The sequence below is a fragment of the Eulemur rufifrons genome, chromosome 11 (assembly GCF_041146395.1).
Source record: "Eulemur rufifrons isolate Redbay chromosome 11, OSU_ERuf_1, whole genome shotgun sequence".
Lineage (NCBI taxonomy): Eukaryota > Metazoa > Chordata > Mammalia > Primates > Lemuridae > Eulemur > Eulemur rufifrons.
Genome location: NC_090993.1, coordinates 9444028 through 9463482, shown reverse-complemented (window position 1 = coordinate 9463482; position 19455 = coordinate 9444028). Strand labels below are relative to the sequence as shown.

Genomic DNA, 19455 nt, shown 5'->3' with positions numbered 1-19455 from the left:
AACCCTGCTTTGCCCCAGAGTTTTTAAAATCAATAATGTAGTTTTTTGGGCCCTTTAGTGGACTTTCCAACAAAAGAAAACAAAATAACCTTTTTTAAGGCCTAAAAAGGTCAAATATGTGTTTTTAAAGCATCGTTGGGATGTCTGTTTTCATAGAAGTTAGCTTAACTTTTAAGGGATGAGTTTTAAAATCTGTAGAACAGTACTTCCCACAATAAGTTCCTAGAATTCTGGCCCCTGGAAATGCTCTGGGAATTTATTATCAAACATATTTTGGTGGTGCTTATATATGGCACATTCCCTTCTTAGAGATTCACAGTTAGCATATTAAAAACTTAGAGAAGGCCTGTGAGGAGACACCTGGCTAAATAAGGTGGGGCATACAGGCTAGAGTGGAGGGGAAGAGTCTGAAGGCCAGATAGGATGAGGTTGCAGTGCTCCAGCTAGGAGGTAATTCATGGAATAATGTCAGGAATGGAGAAGGAACAGGTTTGGTTGGGAGACCTGAGGAAAAAGGAGTAGTATTTCTTCACTGGACTGTACAGGACAGAGGCGTGAGTTGCATCTCCTGTTTGTGTGGATATAGGTTTGTGTCATTTTTGTGATGAAAGATGATCAAGATTATGGGAAACCAAAAAACCCAGGGCCAAGCATTTAAATGTTGTGGGGTTTTTTCATAACCTTATCTGATGGGGGCAATAAAAGGTCCCAGTGAACTTGTTAAGAGCTTTCGAAAAGCAAGGCTGTTCTCAAAAGATTCAAAGTCAAATCCTATTTTACCACCTAAACTGTTCAGTAATTTATCTAGCAATCTTTTATTCCTAGATGTCAATTTAACAAGTATTCTCTAGGTACAGTGAATAGGGATACAGGCATGCAGGATGAATAAGACATAGATACTCTTAATGTCTTGCCTTTACATCTAAAGAGAGTGTGTATATAAATAACGCTAATGCAAAAAACGATTATAGTAGGTACGATGGGGGCTTGGAAAAAGATTATATCCCTACAGTAAATATTAGCAGAGAAATTTTCATAAGTGAGATAGTATCTGAGCCGGGTCTTGAAGGTTGGGTACTATTTTGCATAAGGGGAAAGAAGAGAGCAATTATTGGGGCAGGAATAACGAGGAGAGGCAGTAAAGAAAAGCTGGCTAGAATGGAAGGGTTTGGAGGGGTTTGGATATACAATCTTTCGAACTGTATATCCATTTGATCAGTTAGAGCCGTGCTCTCCACCTGTGTGCTCTTAACTTTATTTTGAAGTAACGTCAAACTTCAGAAGATGTAAGAACAGTTCAAAGAACCCTTGTATACTCTTCACACCGACTCGTAATTGTAAATACTTGGTTCCATATACCCCCGTGACCTCATTGCATGTCAAACCTCCCTCCTTCCTCTTAAAGTTTTTTCCTCTGCTTGGATTTAAACCCCACTCCCCGCCTGGTTGATTCTTATTCATACTTCAGGCCTCTGCTACTCTCGGAAGACTTTCTTGACTCCCAAGACTAGGGTTCTCTGAAAAAGGGCGAGGAAAGCCAGCCGATGGGCCCAAACCGATGTCCAAGCCCTGGCCCCCGTTCCCGGGCTCCCGCCCGAGCATCTCTCCCGATACCCCGCGCGGCCGCAGCCGGAGCCGAGCGGAAGAGGCGTGGCCAGAGAGCGGAAGTAGCTGGAACCCGGTAGTGCGGCTCGTGTGTGGCGGCTGTCTCAGAGGCCTTGGAATAAAAAATGGCTGTAGAAGGGCAGAACAAACGGAAGAAAAAGAAAAGTGCCGAGCAGGGGTGAGTGGCGCGCGGCACGTGTAGCTGGGCAAGGGTGTTGTGCGTTCGCGCCGGCGGACGAAGCAGTGGGGTGTGGCGTGGCTAAGTTTCTGGCGTCCGTTTCTAGAAAGAACCCAGTCGACGGTGTTCGCGGGAATCTGACCGGAGACTATCTGGTGGGACAAGTCGCCAATAGTTTATTCCACGACAAGCTCTCCAGAGGCAGCACAGGTCGGCTGGCGTCCCTCTTCGGCTCTTTTGAGCCTCAGGTTCAACCCGTGTACGTGCCCGTGCCTAAAGTAAGTCACTGGGGTCTATTTAGAATGACCCGTTAGAACAACTTTAAAACCAGCGTCTTACTATTCAAAGCATGTCCTAAAGGCAGGTAGATAGGATTAATATTAAATAACCTTTCATTATTCGATATAGCAGTGAGAGAGAAGAGATGCTAAGTTAGAACACTAATTATCGGTTGAAGTAAAAATTTTAAAAGATGAGGTTTCAAACCTAACTTCAAACTTTTGAAAGGAAACCGCCAGAAAAAGGAAACGGGATGAGGAGGAAGAAAGTACATCCCAGATTCAAAGACCACTTTTGCAAGAACCTGCAAAAAAAATGAAAGTGAAGAAGAAACGCTCTGATGCAGACAAAAAGTTGGCAAACAGGTTGGTAAAATTCTCTTATTTGTTGTTAAATAAATTAGGTGGTAAAGAAATTAAAATTTTGTCTGAATTTTTTTCTCATTTTGTATTTGTAATTTGTTGCTTTCAAAACTGTTATTATGGAAAATCTCATACATATACAAAAGTTGCAAAGGGTAAGAAACCTCATGTACCCAGCATCAACAATTATTAATATTTAGGCAATCTCGTTTTATCTTGTACTCAATAACCGTTCATTATTTGGAAGCAAACTTAAGACTTTCATTTCGTCTGTATATATGATATTTCATCATGTACATAAAAGATGAGTTGGTTTTCTTAAACTCAGTCAGAGACCAAATTTCCTCCATTAACTTAAAATTTTTTGACAGTGTATTTGAATCAGGATCCAAATAATGGTACCATCACATGGTCCTAGGTAACTTTCCTCATTCCTCTTGCCACTTTCTTTAAGCTCCTTTATTTCTTTTTCCCTTTTCTCTCCCCTCTTTGAGCTGAGGACCTTTTCACCTATTCTGAGAGCTATTAATCACAATTGTGCACTACTTCTGCTTTTGGGCCTGTTTACTTAATATATTTATGCACAGCCTTAATTTCTTCCCCATCTTTCAGAGAAAGGTGTTTTCCTTCTTGTCCAAGATTAACTTAACCACCTTTGTGCTGTGTATACCTGTTCTGCTCCCTTAGGGATTGTGCCGTCGGATCCATCCATTTTCTCATTTCTACATCTTTGATCTTTCCACCATATAAACATGCTCAAGATTCTCATCTTAAAAAAAGAAATGAAAAAGCCCTATCTACAGATGTATGTCTCTGTTTGCTACCATTCCCTCAATTCTGTGTTTCATAGTCAAGCTTTTAGAAAAAGTAGGGTATTCTTACACTCTTTTTACACACTTGCAGTCCGGTGGTGGTGGTTTTTTTGTTTTTCTTTTTGCCCTGCCCATAGCAGTGCTCAGGGAGGCCATCCTAACCTTGTTGCCATCTTTGCCATATTTAATGGGTAACGTACCCTTTGTCTTAGGAGTCTTCTCTGTTACATTTCACATGACTGCTTTTCTTGTTGAAGCTACTGGATTCTCTGAGAGCAATCTCTCTCTCTTTTTTTTTTCTTTTTGAGACAGGGTCATGCTATGTTGCCTGGGCTAGCCTTGAACTCCTGGGCTCAAGTGATCCTCCTTGGTTCAGCCCCCCAGTCACTGGGACTAAAGATATGTGCCACTGTACCCAACTGTGTTCTGTTTTTGGACTGATGCTCAGACCTTACTTATCCATGTGCACCAATACTTTATATTGTATTTGCCATTTCAGAATTTACTTTTGGTAAGCAGTCCTTTAAATATTACAGAACTATCATGAGTAGGAAATTTGGTTTGTCCTATTGGCCAGATTGCTTTTACAAAGTAAATATTTTGCAGGCATATGAACCTTTTTAGACTCCCGGGGAGTGTTATAGTGCCCCTAAAGTTTTAGAGCAGAGAGTGAAATTAGGCTTTGGTAGAGTGTAAACTAAATCTCCGAGAGTTTTAAATGAACCAGCTTTCATTTAGACAAACAACTTTTGCTGCTGCTATTACCTGGCAGTTTTAGCATATGTTTAGAAATTGAGCTTAACTTCTTTTAACTCTTGAGTTGTAGATTTGTTTTCTAAAGATACTAGTTAACTTTCTAGATAATGCTGCTTTAAAAATTTCAATATATTTGTGAGTGGTAAGTTTATATTTAGGAACAGCCAGAAGTCATTGGGAAATGTTTCTAATGATGAGGTTAGGACTGTGCTTTGTCAAATACTAGACCTGACTTCCATGACTTTTACATCTGCTTTTCTTTGTTTTTTTGTTGTTTTTTTTTTTTTTGCCTTAAAAAGGGAAAGTGCTCTAGCAAGTGCTGATTTAGAAGAAGAAATTCACCAGAAACAAGGGCAGAAAGGGAAAAATTCTCAATCTGGTGTTAAAGTCACAGATAGAAAAGTACTTGACGATGTAGGTGACGCAGTTGTAAATCAAAGAAAGAAAATTCAGATCAACCAAGAAGAAGAGAGATTAAAGAATGAGAGAACTGTGTTTGTTGGCAATTTGCCTGTGACATGTAATAAGAAGGTGAGTTTGTAGTTTGTATGTTGTAAAACTTGAAAGAAATGAATAACTTTGTTTACCCTTCCTTTATTGAATAAGCGTTTTTATAACTTCATTGTAAATGACTTCCTATTATAAATAAATCCATAGGTGGATTCCAATATCCGTCCCTTCCTTTTCATTCCTGTAGGCACTGCCCTAATTCAGGCTTTTGCAGATCATATTTGAGCTATTGCATTGACCTGTCTAGTTTTTTTCTTTCAGCCTTATCTCCTACTGTATGCTACTATATGGATGTAAGCTCCATATGTTTAGGGATATTTATCTCTTTTCTTCACTGCTGTATCCTTAACACCTGAAATGGTGCCTTGCACATAGTAGGGGCTCAATCAGTATTTGTTGTGTAAAAGAATGAATACATCCTCAGTGTATTCCATTATGTGGGGTTCACTGAACCAAAAATCTGCCCTTTGCTTTCTGTGTTCACGCGACAGTCACTCTGTTGACGATCCTTGTATCACAATCCTGCTTATCTTTTGAAAGACAATTTAAATTCTATTAATACTTCCTTAAAAACAAAGCAGTACAAAAAACTTGCTGATTTTTTCCGTTTTCACTTACCCATTTGCCTACCAGCATTTGATTTGTGATTATTTTGTAGGACATAACACATTTTACTTTATAGCATAGTTTTAGTTATTGATTCTATTAGATTATGAGGAGCTCAAGGGAAGGGAGTGTTTGTATAGTGCTTTGCACAAATACCATTCAGTAAATTATTTTTTAGTTAGAATTGGTTGTAGAAATTATTGTCGTATTGAGAGGATCACTTGAGGCCAGAAGTTCCAGGCCATAGTGCACTATGATTGCACCTGCACATAGCCACTTCACTCCAGCCTGGGCAGCGTAGTGAGACCCTGTCTTTAAAAAAAAAAAAAGAAATTATTGCCCTACCTATAAAACATATGCATCCTTCATATCCTGAGCCAGTCATAAGAATAATGCATAAAACTTATCCATAAGGATTTTCTTCAATCTGGTGGTCTGAATTAGAGATAGCTGGAGAATTTCTCATAGTGACATCAGCATCCTTAAATGTCATTTCTGATTTAAACCGATGTGATAAGATGAGGGAATCTATGGAAACTATAAGTCTAATCTTAATTTACATGTGGTAAAGATTATAAAGGATTGAAGGAAAAATATTATGCACCTGATGAATACTAATATGAATTTGAATTATATTTTCTTTGTAAATAAGTTTTAGTGAAATTTTTTGTTCATGCAACTGAATAGTCACTTTTCTCGAAATGTTCTTAAAAGATTATCAGACAATTTTACTTAATTTCTTTTTGTAGCACTTACTTGATGTTCTGAAAGTGAGCTAACGTATATATGTATTTTTTTAATTTTAGAAGCTGAAGTCATTTTTTAAAGAGTATGGACAAATAGAATCTGTACGATTTCGTTCTCTGGTATGTTTTCTCTCCCCTTACAACTGCATAGTATTGAAATGTATTGCACTGACAACAAAGTGACTACAATCAACAGTAAGTTAGGGTATACTTTAAAATAATTAAAAGAATAGAATTGGGATGTTCCAAATACAAAGACATGCTAAGTGCCTGAGGTGATGGATACCCCAGTTACCCCGATTTGATTAATTCACATTGTGTGCCTGTATCAAAACATCGCATGTACCCTCTAAAGATACAGGACTTTTATGTACCCATAATAATTTAAAAAATTGAAAAAAAAATGTATTGCATTTAAATCACACCTCCTAACTTCTTGATATTAGTGAGATGGAGGACCACTTGACTCTAACCTTTTCAGTCAACAGGTTCAAATCTAACCCAAGAAAAGAATTGTTCTTAGTATTTACTGTTGGACTTTGTTAAATATTTTAGTGAGTTCATCTAATAAAATGATATCCTTGTTATCCGGCAGTGTATTTTGGAATATATATGGGTGATTTTTATTTGCTCTGTGAATAGACTAAAAAGTTAGTACTTACTGAGTAGCATTTCTGGAATCACAGGCATTCTTATCACATGTTGAATCACATGCATTCGGTGTGGGAGGTTGGTGCGATTGCTGCGCACAGTACTTATGCTCTGCACACAGACAGATGAAGTATTTTTTAAGTCAATTTAATGTTAAAATTTTATACAAGTGAGTGGTGTCTGATTTACCAACTGAGCACTCTGGACCAGTTATAGCCACATTCTTTGGAGCAGGAAATGAGCATCATTTGTATTTGGTTTTCCCAAGTGAGTTTTTTTTTTTTTTTTTTAACTGGGTAGTTGACATAGCATAGTGTATATCCTTTGACACTATTTTTTTTACACAATTAATGTGTATTGGAATATAGGAAATGTTTATTGCATGTTTCTAATTGCTCTTTCTCATGTGATTCTCTAGACTGGGGTTTCTCAACCTCGATACTTACTGACATTTTGGGCTGGATAATTATTTGTTGTTGGGGACTGCCCTGTGCATTATAGGATGTTCAGTAGCATCCAGGACTTTTACCTGCTAGGTACTGGTAGCACCCCCCACTGCACCCCAGTTCTAACAACTGAAGGTACCTTCAGGCATCGCCAAATGTTGCTGGGGGCAGAACTGCCCACTGCCCTAAAAGTAGACATTTGACAGGTCTCCTTGATTTCTGTCAGTGTGTTTGTTTCCCACATCTATCACATACGCTTTGTCCGCCCTTCAAAGTCTCATTTCCCCTTATCAGACTGTTGGCTGACACATTAACTTGGGTGTCTTGCCAGCGCCTCAATTTCAGCATGTCTGTGCGTTCCTCTGTCTGTCCCCATGCCAGCCTGTGCTGCCTGCTGATCTTCTGTAGTATTTAAGTAGCACCGGGGTTTTGCAGTTGCCTTTGACTCTTATCACTGGCCCACTCAGCCTATTGTTTGCCATCCCTACCTGTTTTTCAGCTGTAATTTCTTCCTCATATGAGTCATTGCTTTCTTTTTCCCTTGTCCCACCCGAGTTCTCATTACCTCTTGTCAGATTAGTTGCAGAGGCCTACTGCGGTTCCTAGCTTCAGTCTTCCCCTAGTTTGTGCAGCATATGGCTATCAACTGCATCTTTCTAAAGCACTTGTTCCTGGAACTCCAGCCCACTCTGCACTACTCCTGTTAGTTAACATCACGCACCCCCCCCTCCCCCCTTGGCCTGGTATTATCTTCTCACCTTTGGGCAGCCTGCCCATCCTGCCTATCTGGGCTACTGGCATGCTTGGTGACCCTGCTGTGCGCTCTGCAGGCCCCATCCTCATTATAGTACGCACTACATTCTCCTGAAATTGTTTGTTATGTGGTTTGCTGCCCCACCACACTGTAAGCTGTGATTACAGATACCTTGTTTGTCTTGCTTGTCCTTGGGTCACCAGCACCTGCACATTGTGCTCATTGAATGTGCACTGAAGCACCTGAAGACTTTCGGCGAGTCTCACTGTCAGTGACACTTCCCGCAGGGTGGCAGTCCTTACTGAAGCACCTCCACACAAGGGCTGTCTCACCCTGTCCTCTTGCTCAGTTCATTTCTTTTGCCTGGAATCCTCCTTAAACTCCCATTTTGCCTATGAAAACACTGTCTTTCAGTATGCAGTTAAAATATTGCTTTTTCAAGCCTTTTCTGATACTTCCTACCATTAAATGGTATTTTTCTCTCTCGATTCTTCTTGTACTTTATTGCCTTTTGTTACGCTTATTAATATCTTCAGTGACAGGATGTAGATCCAGTAGATCTCGCAGAAGGCACACAATAAATCATTCATGTGATTATTTATTTGGAAGTTTCTCATGTCTTATACTGTTTTTCTCTGTATTTTTTGCGAGTTTGAGTATTTATTAGTGATTTGAGCAGGACAAACTGAAAAGAGAAGAAATAGTTTGAATTTCTTAGTTTTACTGTGTATCAGGTGACCAAGAAAGAAAATAGGCTTTCCAGAGGAGGTTTATAATACAACTGCCCTAAATGAGATTTACGTTCATAGATACTTCTGGATTGTGAACTTACAGGGTCAGCATCTTGTTTTCACCTTGATCTCCTGACTACCCGGTTGTATTGGGCACATTGCTGACAGTCATAGTTTTTGAATTTCTTCTTCCATAACATTTTCCCTACTGTTTTCCCACATTCACTTTGTTTTGTGCCGTAAGTTTATTTACAAACATATCTAGTATGCTATATGAGTTCAAGAGTTTGTTCCATTTTTCAAAGAGGTTGCACCTCTTAAAACATTCTTCATATCTGTTAAATGAACTGAAACATCCTTACTTCTTAAGCAGTTGGTGCATTACTTTAAAGAAAAATGCATCACATCCAGATCCAAAGTACAAAGTCATCATAATTAGTAACCGCTGCGTGTTCTTCCACTGATAATGGCAAGTTCTTTCTTGGGCCCTCCTCAGCGTGGCTCCTACAGACCACGGACATCGTGACTTTCCAGGTGCTCTGTTCTAACCTGGTCCTGTTGGAAGCTCAGGGACCAAAAGCCGAAGCAGTGGCACCACACCAAGTCCTCATGTTTTCATGACCTTATTCCCCCATGCCTGTTTGCCCTTAAGGGCTATAAGTGACTGAAAATAAAGTCAGCCTGAATATAAAGGGAATTCCCATACTTGCCCAATTAAGGACACCACTAATTTTTTTTGTTTTTTGCCAATTAGATTAAATAAACTCTTAGAAATATGGATGAAGTAATGTCTGCTTATATTATTTATCAGTTTAGTTGGATATTTAAAATTGTAGAACATACAATAAAATATTTATAAGCATTGCTTTTTTCCACACTCATTTTAGAAAACAGTTTTCCTTCCATTTTCCATGTGTCATCAACATCAGCGTCTCCTCCTGATGTCCTCCCCCTCACTGATAGTTTGAGAGCTCAGTGTCTTTACTTCCATCTGGGTTTTTTAGAGTGACTACCTGTTAAATCTGAGTATGATACTGTCATTGGAAACTTTATCCTAAGCAAGCCACAAGGTCCCTTTCATATAACGTTAGGATAATTGTTTCTGATTTATTTCCCCAGTGTGTTTTTAATCACAACGTACCAGAGTTAGATGTTTAGGCTTCAATTAAAATATAATTAATATGAAGTAGTATTTCAAATATTGCACTTTCTTTAATACTTTTCTTTTTCCTCTTAAAAGATTCCAGCAGAGGGAACTCTATCCAAAAAGTTGGCAGCAATAAAGTAAGTTTATAATTATCGGAAGGGAATTGTCTTAAACTTTCTTCCTTTTTGGTTAAAAATTGAGATCATTTCTTCACAATTTCATAGACTTTTATATTTTTATAATACAGCATGTTTGACTGGTTCCTTGTGTCTGTAATACTCCTTAAATTTATCATGTTTGTCTTTAAGCCTTAATGTAAATTATAGAGTCACTGAAGGTATTGTAAAATAATTTACTGGAAAATGTGCTGTGATAAATTTTAAGAATGTTTAAAGTGTTTAGAAGAGAATAAGAAAGTTTTGTGCCCAGATTTCTAGTGCAAATCATAAATACTGTACTTCATAAGTTCTTTTTTTGAGGGGGGGGACAAAATCTCACTCTATTGTGTGGGCTACAGTACGGTGGCATTATCATAGCTCACTGCAAACTCAAACTCCTGGGCTCAAGGAATCCTCCTGCCTCAGCCTCCCGAGTAGCTGGGACTACATACAGGCTTGTGCCACCGTGCTTGGTCCATATTTCATAAGTTCTAAGGGGTGCCTTGTAGTTGCTGTGGGATCAAAGTGCTCCTAAAAATAAGGGATGCCTCATACTTGCTGTTGGCTGCTCAGATTTTTCCAAAGAATTCATGTTTGTTTCTGCCGATCACCTAGGGGTACTGCCAGCTTGTGACTACTCTTACTTTCTCTATTTAGGGGTTCTGGGACTGGTGGTGTGGCTTGTGGTTCAAATTCTTGGGATTTTTTTTTTCCATCCAGTGTTAAGCATGAGACTTACATATCTCCATGTTCTCCCTTCCCACGTAGAAGGTTTCTCATTTACCTTCAGCTTTATGCAGAGTTTCTTACTAGTCTCACTATCTTGGGTATTTCTTTCTTAGTGGTATGTGAAATGATGGATTTTACAAGCAGAGGTGTCTTTATATGAGACAAAATATAATGTACTTTAGAAACATTTTTGGGAATCCTGTTCTATCAAAGGTATACATTACAGCTGTTCTTTTGGACATCTTTTGACTTCATATTGACATTCTTAATTTGGAGTTATTTGAGCAGTTTCATTCTTGCTCTTTTTATTCCCTGTGCCAAGGAGATCTTTTCCCAGAGAGAGTAAAATGCAATTACTAAGATTTTTAACAGTCACTTTGCAGTCATGTGTTCCTGGGGAGGCGCCATGATGTGTTGGATTTGGATGTTGTCTGCAACTGCGTGTTGTGTGGAAAGAGTAGGGCTCAGGAGTCAGCTGGACTTGGCTTCAGTCTTAGGCCGGTCACTTTGTGATTGTGGTTACGTATCTTTCTGAGTCTCGGTTTCCTTATTTATAAGGAAATAAGGAAAAATAACGCCCATGTCGGAGATGTGAGATTAAATGTGATACATAAAATGTCCAGCTCAGTGCTTGGTATATCTCGGGCATTCAGTAAATCACAGCTGGCCCTATCAGTCGAAAACTATTAAATAGCATAATACATTATTACAGAATGCCATGAGCCATGCTGGGCACTATTTTCCAATACCTGTTATTTGTGTAGTAGCATTTTTGTAAATTTTGTAAAATACTCATTTGTGTAGTAGCGTTTTTGTTACTTCAAAACAATAGATTGATGTCTTCAGGGAATGATTATGGTCATTACCAGATCCTTTTTGCTAACTTATCACATCTAAATTATATCACCATTTTGCAAACCTAGTGAATTAATGAGTTTAGGCATTAAGTAGCACCAGCTGCAGTCATTTTGAAAAATAGTGAAAACCGGTCATAATATGCCTTCCTTTGAAAGAACATAACACCTGCTACGGTCCTGGCAAAGGTAGGTGCTGGTCGAATCTGAGTCAGATCAAACCTTGGGATCCAACTCTCACTTAAACAAGGATAGAGGACAGAGGTACATATTGAACTGCATTATGAGCTTGCAGTCAGCAAAATCCAGGCTGTTGGAAATTCTTCAGGTCAAAGAGTAAGATAAAGAGATAAGGGGAGAAGCCTATAAATTAAACAAGACTCAAAAGGCGTATCAAGTCAAAGAATGGACAAGACCAAAATGTGTCCAGGAATAGACACTTGGATGGTAAAACCACATAGACATGCAGGGAGTAGTTCCTATAAAAGTGGGGAGAGTGGTTACCTGTGGATGGAGGGGAGGGGCTGTACCTGGGAAGGGCCATGAGAGAAGTTTCTGGGTGGTCGATGGCTGCAGTGTTATTGAGCTGTTGGTAATTCACGGAGCCTTATACAATTGTGTACTTTTCTATATGGGTGTTTAATTTTACAGTAAAAAGAAAAACTCAAAATGCCTTTGACATCTATTTGTGTGTGTTAGATACGGAGCTGCAGCTGAGATAGTTTCTAGTCGTATTGTTCTCAGGGATTGGTGCACTTGAGTGTCTTGTGGGCAGTCCCCCATTTTCTTACGGTGATGACACACATCTAAGAAGGTGTGGGTTACATGTGTCCGCCTTTTGTAAGTTGTATGTTATTTTTTGGGTTATTAGTAAATATTTGTTCCAAGAGATGAGATGTCTGCCCAGCAGTTCTTGTCACATGTGTTGATTGAGAGTAGAAAACAAGCTGGATTTATTTTAGTGGCTTAGATGTTAACAAATTTTACATTGTGGTGTTTTTTTTTTTTTTTTTTTTTTTTTTTTTTTTTTTGGTTGTAGGCGTAAAATTCATCCTGATCAGAAAAATATTAATGCCTATGTTGTGTTTAAGGACAAGAGTGCTGCTACAAAAGCATTGAAAAGGTAATTTTATCTCTGAGGTTTGAACATAATTATTGTCATATAAATGTGGGGGGGTACTTTTTTTATTCATTGATTTCACTTTAGAGCATATAAGTAATTTATTGCTCATTTTTAACAATTTTCCTTCCTATTTATAATGTAGAAATGGGACTCAAATTGCAGATGGATTTCATATTAGGGTTGATCTTGCATCTGAGACTTCATCTGTAAGTAGTACTTGATTGTTTAAAGAGCCTAACTAGATCCTTGTAGAGAGAAATATTTCCTTCTGAGCTTTGGCTGGGAGGGCAGTGGAATCAGTAATGTGAGCATGAGGGAAGCACAGAAGGAAACAGCATTTGTCCTTTGTGGTCACAGAGTGGTACGAAGAATGGCACAAGGACTTAGGTCAACATGAGCTTCAAACTTAGTCATTTTCCATTTAGATCCATTAGATCAAAGAATCACAGGGAATTAGATTGGATGGTACATTAGAGATTATTTGGTCTAGCACCTTAGTTCATAGTCTGAGGTCTAGAAAGTTCCCTTATTCATTAGACAGTTTTTTTTAGTATGTGCTCCATCAGGGGTACAGTCCTTACACATAGTCTCAACTCTCCAGAGCTGACAGTATATGGCGGGGACAAGCAGAGGGACCGCCTGGCACTGTTACATGATAAATGCACAGGATGCTTTGTCAGCCAGGAATGGGGCACTTGACTTAGAGACGTGCCAGTCAGAAGGGACAAGGAAGGTTTCCAGCAGAATAGCATTCATGTTAGTCTTGAAAGATAAGGAGGTATTATCTAGCCAAAAATTTTTTAAAGGACAATGACGATATCTGGGCAGGAAAAAAAAAACAATATAAATGATCGGGACAGAAACTTAATTTGCTCAAGGAATGGCAGGAGCTTGGTACAGTTATTAGGGATGTGTAGGGTATGAGAGGCAGTAGTAAGGAGTTGGTATTGGACAAATCGGTAGAGGCCAAATCATGAAGACCCTGGTCTGCCATGCTTCATGCAGAGGAGTTGGGATTTTATCCAGGAGACTTACTCAAAGTTTAAACATGAGAGTGATGTGACTAGATTTGCATTTGACAAAGGTGTGTGGAAATGAATGAAGGATTCTTTGTAAAGGTTCACCCACAGAAACACACAGTGCATTTCTGTCAGTGTCAAAGCAGCTTAGTTGAGAAATGACAACAGGCTGGATGAAAGCCCTGGCTTTATTGGAGACTTAGCACAGCATTAGCAAACTATGGCTGAGGACCAAATCCACCCACTGCCTGTTTTTGTTAATAAAGTTTTATTGGCACGCAACCACACCCATTCATTTCTGTTTCACCTGTGGGCTGTTCTCCAGCTATATGGGCAGAGTTGCATAGTCGCAACAGATACCACATGGTCCACAGAACCTGAAGTATTTGCTACTTGGCCTTTTACAGAACACGTATGTGGACTCCCAGTATAGCAAGTCATTTCTGAGCACTACTGTGTGTCAATGCCAGCTGTGAATGTAAAGTCACTCCTGCCCTCGTGCTCGCTCACAGTCTAGTGGGGAAGACGGAAGAAACAGAATTAAACAAGGGATAGCTGTGTGGTTAAATCAGATGAGCGGGGACTCGTCAGATATGGGGGACATGAGGGATGGGGACGCTTAGGATGACTTCCATTTTCTGGTTCAGTGAGTGATTTTCATTAACTCTCTTTGTGTTTCAGAGGGACAAGAGATCAGTATTTGTGGGGAATCTCCCTTACAGTAAGTGTGTTTAAACAAATAAAGTACAGATAACCTTTTTAAGTTAATAACAGGGAAATAAAAACTAAGTAGTAACTTAATGTTTTACCAGTATTTAAGACTAACTTTAGGCTGGGTACAGTGGCTCATACCTGTAATCCCAGCACTTTGGGAGGCTGAAGTGGGGGGCATTGCTTGAAGCCAGGAGTTCGAGACCAGCCTGGGCAACATAGCAAGACGCCATCTTTTTTTTTTTTTTTTTTTTTTTTTTGAGACAGAGTCTCACTGTGTTGCCCAGGCTAGAGTGAGTGCCGTGGCGTCAGCCTAGCTCACAGCAACCTCAAACTCCTGGGCTCAAGCGATCCTCCTGCCTCAGCCTCCCAAGTAGCTGGGACTACAGGCATGTGCCACTATGCCCGGCTAATTTTTCTATATATATATTTTTAGTTGTCCATATAATTTCTTTCTATTTTTAGTAGAGACGGGGTCTCGCTCTTGCTCAGGCTGGTCTCGAACTCCTGACCTTGAGCGATCCGCCCACCTCGGCCTCCCAGAGTGCTAGGATTACAGGCGTGAGCCACCGCGCCCGCCCAAGACGCCATCTTTAAAAAAAAAAAAACCAACTATAAAAAGCGTGCAGTGTAATTACATATTTCCATGGCGCTATGCTTGACTAGCTATAGTATTAAACGTCTCCACTTTTCTAAGGAGAGGCCAAGTCTTTACTTCCATTTTGGTTGAATTTGGTTTTAGAAGTTGAAGAATCTGTCGTTGAGAAACACTTTTTGGACTGTGGGAGTATCGTGGCAGTGAGGATTGTGAGAGACCAAGCTACAGGAGTTGGCAGGGGATTTGGCTACGTGCTCTTTGAGGTATGCGAGACTAATGCGTTTGTCCTTTGAAATGCACTGGGTGGGATTGACACCGCTATGTCATGTTTCAGACATAACTCTATCATTTCCATCCTCAAATTCCATCTGAAGAAAGTAAATTCCTGATCTGCCTTAGTAGAGTACTGTTGCTAAAATGGCACTTAACCAAAGATGTCCTAGTTCCCTCTTCCTTCATACTAATGTTATTGAACAGTGTTTTAGATTTTGGGTATTGGAACAAGTGTCTAAATCTCCACCTTTAAAATGGAGAAAATAATTGACCACTCACTCGGGTAGAAGAAAACTTTAGTCTTTGTACAAAATTGGTTATATTTAGTTCACTAATTGTTAACCAGTGTTTCATGCCTATAATTGTTAAGTAGTAAAAGAATATACATACAATCGTCCCCTGGTATCCGTTGGAGATTGGTTCCAGGACCGCCCTCCGATACCAAAATTTGGAGATGCTAAGTCCCTGATGTAAATGGTGTAGTACTTGCATATAACCTGTGCACATTCTCCTGTATACTTTAAATCATCTCTAGATTCCATGTAATACCTAATACAATGTAAATGCCACGTAAATAATTGTTATACTGTGTATTTTATTTGTATTATTTTTTATTATTGTTATTTTTTTTTTCCCCAAGTATTTTCTATTGCAGTTGGTTGAATCCTTGGATACTAAACCCGAGGATGCAGAGGTCCAACTGTACCTGTTATTTGATAGCATTTGAATTTTTCTTCCCTCAATAGCAACCTGTTAATGTGTTTCTTTTAGTTTTTTCGTCTGCTGCCTTTTTTATAGTTGAACTTACATCTGTGAACATAAAGTTTTGCAGCCTGCTTTTGTTTTCTGTTGTGTGTGTTCCATTAAGTGATGTATTTTATACTGTTGTTTCCCTAATATTGAACATTGGCAGTGTTTTCTATTTTTCCCTGTAATAATTAAATTGCAGTGGTTACATTTTTTTCCTCAAAAGTTTGCCTGAATTTGGGACTGGATTACTTCTTTAAGATAAATCCCCATTGGGATATTCCTAGGTCAAGGTATGTGACCATTTTAAAGACTCTTGGTCGGTATTGCCTGGTAGCTTTTTTAGAAAGGTTGTCACAGTGTATGTTGCCATTATTACTATTTCTCTGCTGTCTTTTTTTACTTGATGAGCTTGTAAAGTCCTTTAACAAATATCTTACGAATGTTCAGGGTTGTTAGCGTTAATGGTTCTATATTAGAATAAAAGAACAATAGCTAGGAGGAGGATATTGAATGTTCCCAACACAAATGATATTTATGAAATGATGGATAAACTAATTACCCTCATCTGATTACCATACATAAGTATTGAAACACCACTGTGTACCCTGTTGAATATGTACAGTTACTATCTGTCAGTTATAAAAATAGGCCAGGTGGGTTGGCATACACCTATAATTCCAGCACTCTGGGAGGCTGAGACAAGAGGATTGCTGGAGGCCAGGAGTTCAAGACCAGCCTGAGCAACATAGTGAGACCCCATCTCTACAAAAAATAAAAAAATTAGCCGGGCATGCTGGCACACGCCTGTAGTCCCAGCTACTTGGGAGGCTGAGCCAGGAGGATCGCTTCAGGAAGGGAGTTGGAGGTTACCTTAAGTTATAATGGCACCACTGCACTCCAGCCTGAGCAACATAGCCAGACCCTTTCTCAAAAAATAAAATAAGATTAAAAAAATAATAATAATAAAAATAAAATAACAAATAATTTACCAAAAGAAAGAATAATAGAATTTTGGATCTAAATGGAACCCTAGGGGTTATGTAGTGCAACATCTCAGGGACTGTGATGGAGAGTTCCCTGCCCTCAAGTCAACTAATTCAGCAGAGCTTTGACAGAAAGATGACTTGTGAGAAGGGGGTTCATTGGTTTAAAAGATTGCATATGACTACTCTAGTCAAAACCTCATTTTATAATGAAAAAAATGAAGCCTATGGGATTGGGACTTACCTGAATATCTGACAAGGCAGTTTGAGTGCTTTCTGGGAAAAAAGTCCTGAGGAGCATGACCAATGAGACTTCACACGTGGCTGCTAAAACATTTGGGATTGGATCCCCCCCCCCATGGAAATAGGAGGGGCTTCTATGTGCAAGCTTAAAAATCATTCTAATTCATTGAAGTCACACTTTTAGCTAGTTTCTTTGCAGATGAGTTTCTGGTAGAAATTAATGAATTGATTTTTTTTTTTTTTAAATTGCAGAATACAGATGCTGTTCATCTTGCTCTGAAATTAAATAATTCTGAACTTATGGGAAGAAAACTCAGAGTCATGCGTTCTGTTAATAAAGAAAAATTAAAACAACAGAATTCAAATTCAGGTTTGAAGAATGTCAGTAAACCTAAGCAGGGACTTAATTTTGCTTCCAAAAATGCAGGACATTCTAAGAGTTTATTCATTGGTGAAAAAGCTGCTCTTATTAAAAAGAAGAAGAAAGGACAGAAGAAAAGTGGACGAACTAAGAAACAGAGAAAACTGAAATAGTGATTAAAAGCTGCTTTTTACTCCCCTCACTAAGTAGTTAGTAAAAGTGCTATTATCTGCTAATATTCATGTAATGAGTTTTATAATTTTTTATGAATGGTGTGTACAAAATGTGGGGATTTCGCATCTTAGTTTATTCACATTGTAATACTACCTTTGAAACATTTGTTCTAAGGTTAGTTACCATGGATTATGTGTTACTTCTGATTATATCAGAGATGATTTTAGACTTAGGTTGAACATTCAGAATTTTAATGGCTGTTTTTCAGTGGATGTTAGAAATGGATAATTAACACTTCTGTTATTTCAAGAATATTACTTGGGATGAGATAAATTTAAAAATTAAGTAAACTGAAAGAAAAACAAACTTCAATACTGATTGTACTTACACCAAATATCCTAATAATTAAAGTAGAAACACTGATCCAAGATCTAGTCATAATCTCTAAGAAGAAGGTTTTGAGAGCTGTTATGTAATATCCACTCATTTCTTTCTTTCTTTTGGACTTATGGTAAGTGGAATTCTGGATTTTTATATTATTTCATCAACCTAATAACTAAACAAAAAGAATACTAAAAAAACGTCGCTCTGATTTTTATCATTTCTAACCAGGGATTGGACTGGTTATTGAAGTCCTTGGCAAATTGGCTGTAAAGCAGATTTATGCTTTTCTATTTTTATTTGAAAAATATTCTCCCAGGAAAACTTGTGATTCTTAATGTTAACCAGTAGAACGAAAAATTCTTTCCAAAAAAATCATATTTAAAGGAAACATTTCTAATAAAACGTAATTAAGCCACAAAGTATAAATAAAGTTCAACAAGGAGGGAGAGGATACCACTGCATTCCCTTGGGGCTTAACCTTGTGAGAGGCCGGCACCCCTCACGGTTCTTACAGACTGGGTCTGTGTCCAGCAAAGAGCTGCCACGTGAGAGTAAAGCAGCGTGGCTGGTTGTAGGTGGGCAGAATCTGCAGTAAACACATCCTGTCACTTAGATGGGTGAGGGGGTGAGGAAGGTGATTATTACTGATTGTTTTAAAAATCCTGTCTTTTGGGACTAGCACAAGGAAAACCTAGTGGATCTTTGAAATGCAGCTCTGTAGAGAGCAGAGAACTCTGTTTTCCTGTATGCAGGGACTGGATAGTTTATGCTTAGCATCCCTTATAGGGCTTAGAACCTTGTTTTTCATAAGTTGACTTCAAGTCAATATTTATTATCTGATCATTCTTGAATATTTTTGCATATATTTCCAGTTATATAAAGATGCAACATCTGTAGACTATATAGGTGATATGTTCATGTGTAGCCTGTGTGCATAAACTTAATTGTGACTCTCCTGTGAAAGGGCCTGCTTCTTAAAGCAGGGCAGATAAGATTATTAAACACATTAAAATGTTACTTCCCATTTGTTACTGTGTAATTGATTTCTATTTTTTCTAAGCATAACATGTATGTTACTATAATACTTTAAAAGCACATTTAACAGCCTGGGCAACATAGCAAGACCCTGTCTCTAAAAATGAAAATTAAATAATTAGCTGGCCGTGGTGGTGTACACCTGTAGTCCCAGAAGTAGCTGAGAACAGGATGCTGAGGCTGGAGGATGGCTTTAGCCTAGGAGTTCGAAGTTACAGTGAGCTACGATGGTGCCACTGCACTCCAGCCTGGGTGACAAAGCAAGACCCTCTCTCTCTTAAAAACATTTAACATAGACAAAAAGTAATGTGTGCTTTATAAATAAAATTCCACTAGAGATACTTTGTGTAATTCTTTGTTACCTAGGAAAAATACTGGGATGTCGTATCTGCTTAAATATTTCTAGCCATGAGAGTATATATGGGTGATCAACAGTGGCTAAAATTTGACTTTGAGTTACTGTTCTAAAGACTGTTA

The 19455-nt window shown here is 38.6% G+C and overlaps 1 protein-coding gene across 2 annotated transcripts; it reads left to right on the top strand.

Annotated features, from left to right (window-relative positions):
- The first annotated feature begins 1710 nt into the window (after window positions 1-1710).
- On the top strand, window positions 1711-17588 carry RBM34 (RNA binding motif protein 34). 2 transcript variants are annotated; one of them, XM_069484699.1, is made up of 11 exons: window positions 1711-1783; window positions 1890-2061; window positions 2291-2427; window positions 4292-4523; window positions 5915-5974; window positions 9677-9720; window positions 12364-12447; window positions 12590-12653; window positions 14148-14187; window positions 14923-15038; window positions 17277-17588. In XM_069484699.1, exons 1-11 carry the CDS (start codon window positions 1731-1733, stop codon window positions 17556-17558), a joined length of 1284 nt encoding a protein of 427 aa, XP_069340800.1. In that variant the 5' UTR covers window positions 1711-1730; the 3' UTR covers window positions 17559-17588. The 2 variants fall into 2 exon arrangements, with proteins under 2 accessions (XP_069340800.1, XP_069340799.1); XM_069484698.1 differs by having other exon boundaries at window positions 14920-15038.
- Window positions 17589-19455: the final 1867 nt, after the last annotated feature.

Coding starts and splice junctions, on each gene's coding strand:
- RBM34 (XM_069484698.1), top strand. CDS start 1,731: ATGGCTGTAGAAGGGCAGAACAAACGGAAGAAAAAGAAAAGTGCCGAG. Junction 2,428..4,291: donor GACAAAAAGTTGGCAAACAG/GTTGGTAAAATT, acceptor TGCCTTAAAAAG/GGAAAGTGCTCTAGCAAGTG. Junction 4,524..5,914: donor CTGTGACATGTAATAAGAAG/GTGAGTTTGTAG, acceptor TTTTAATTTTAG/AAGCTGAAGTCATTTTTTAA.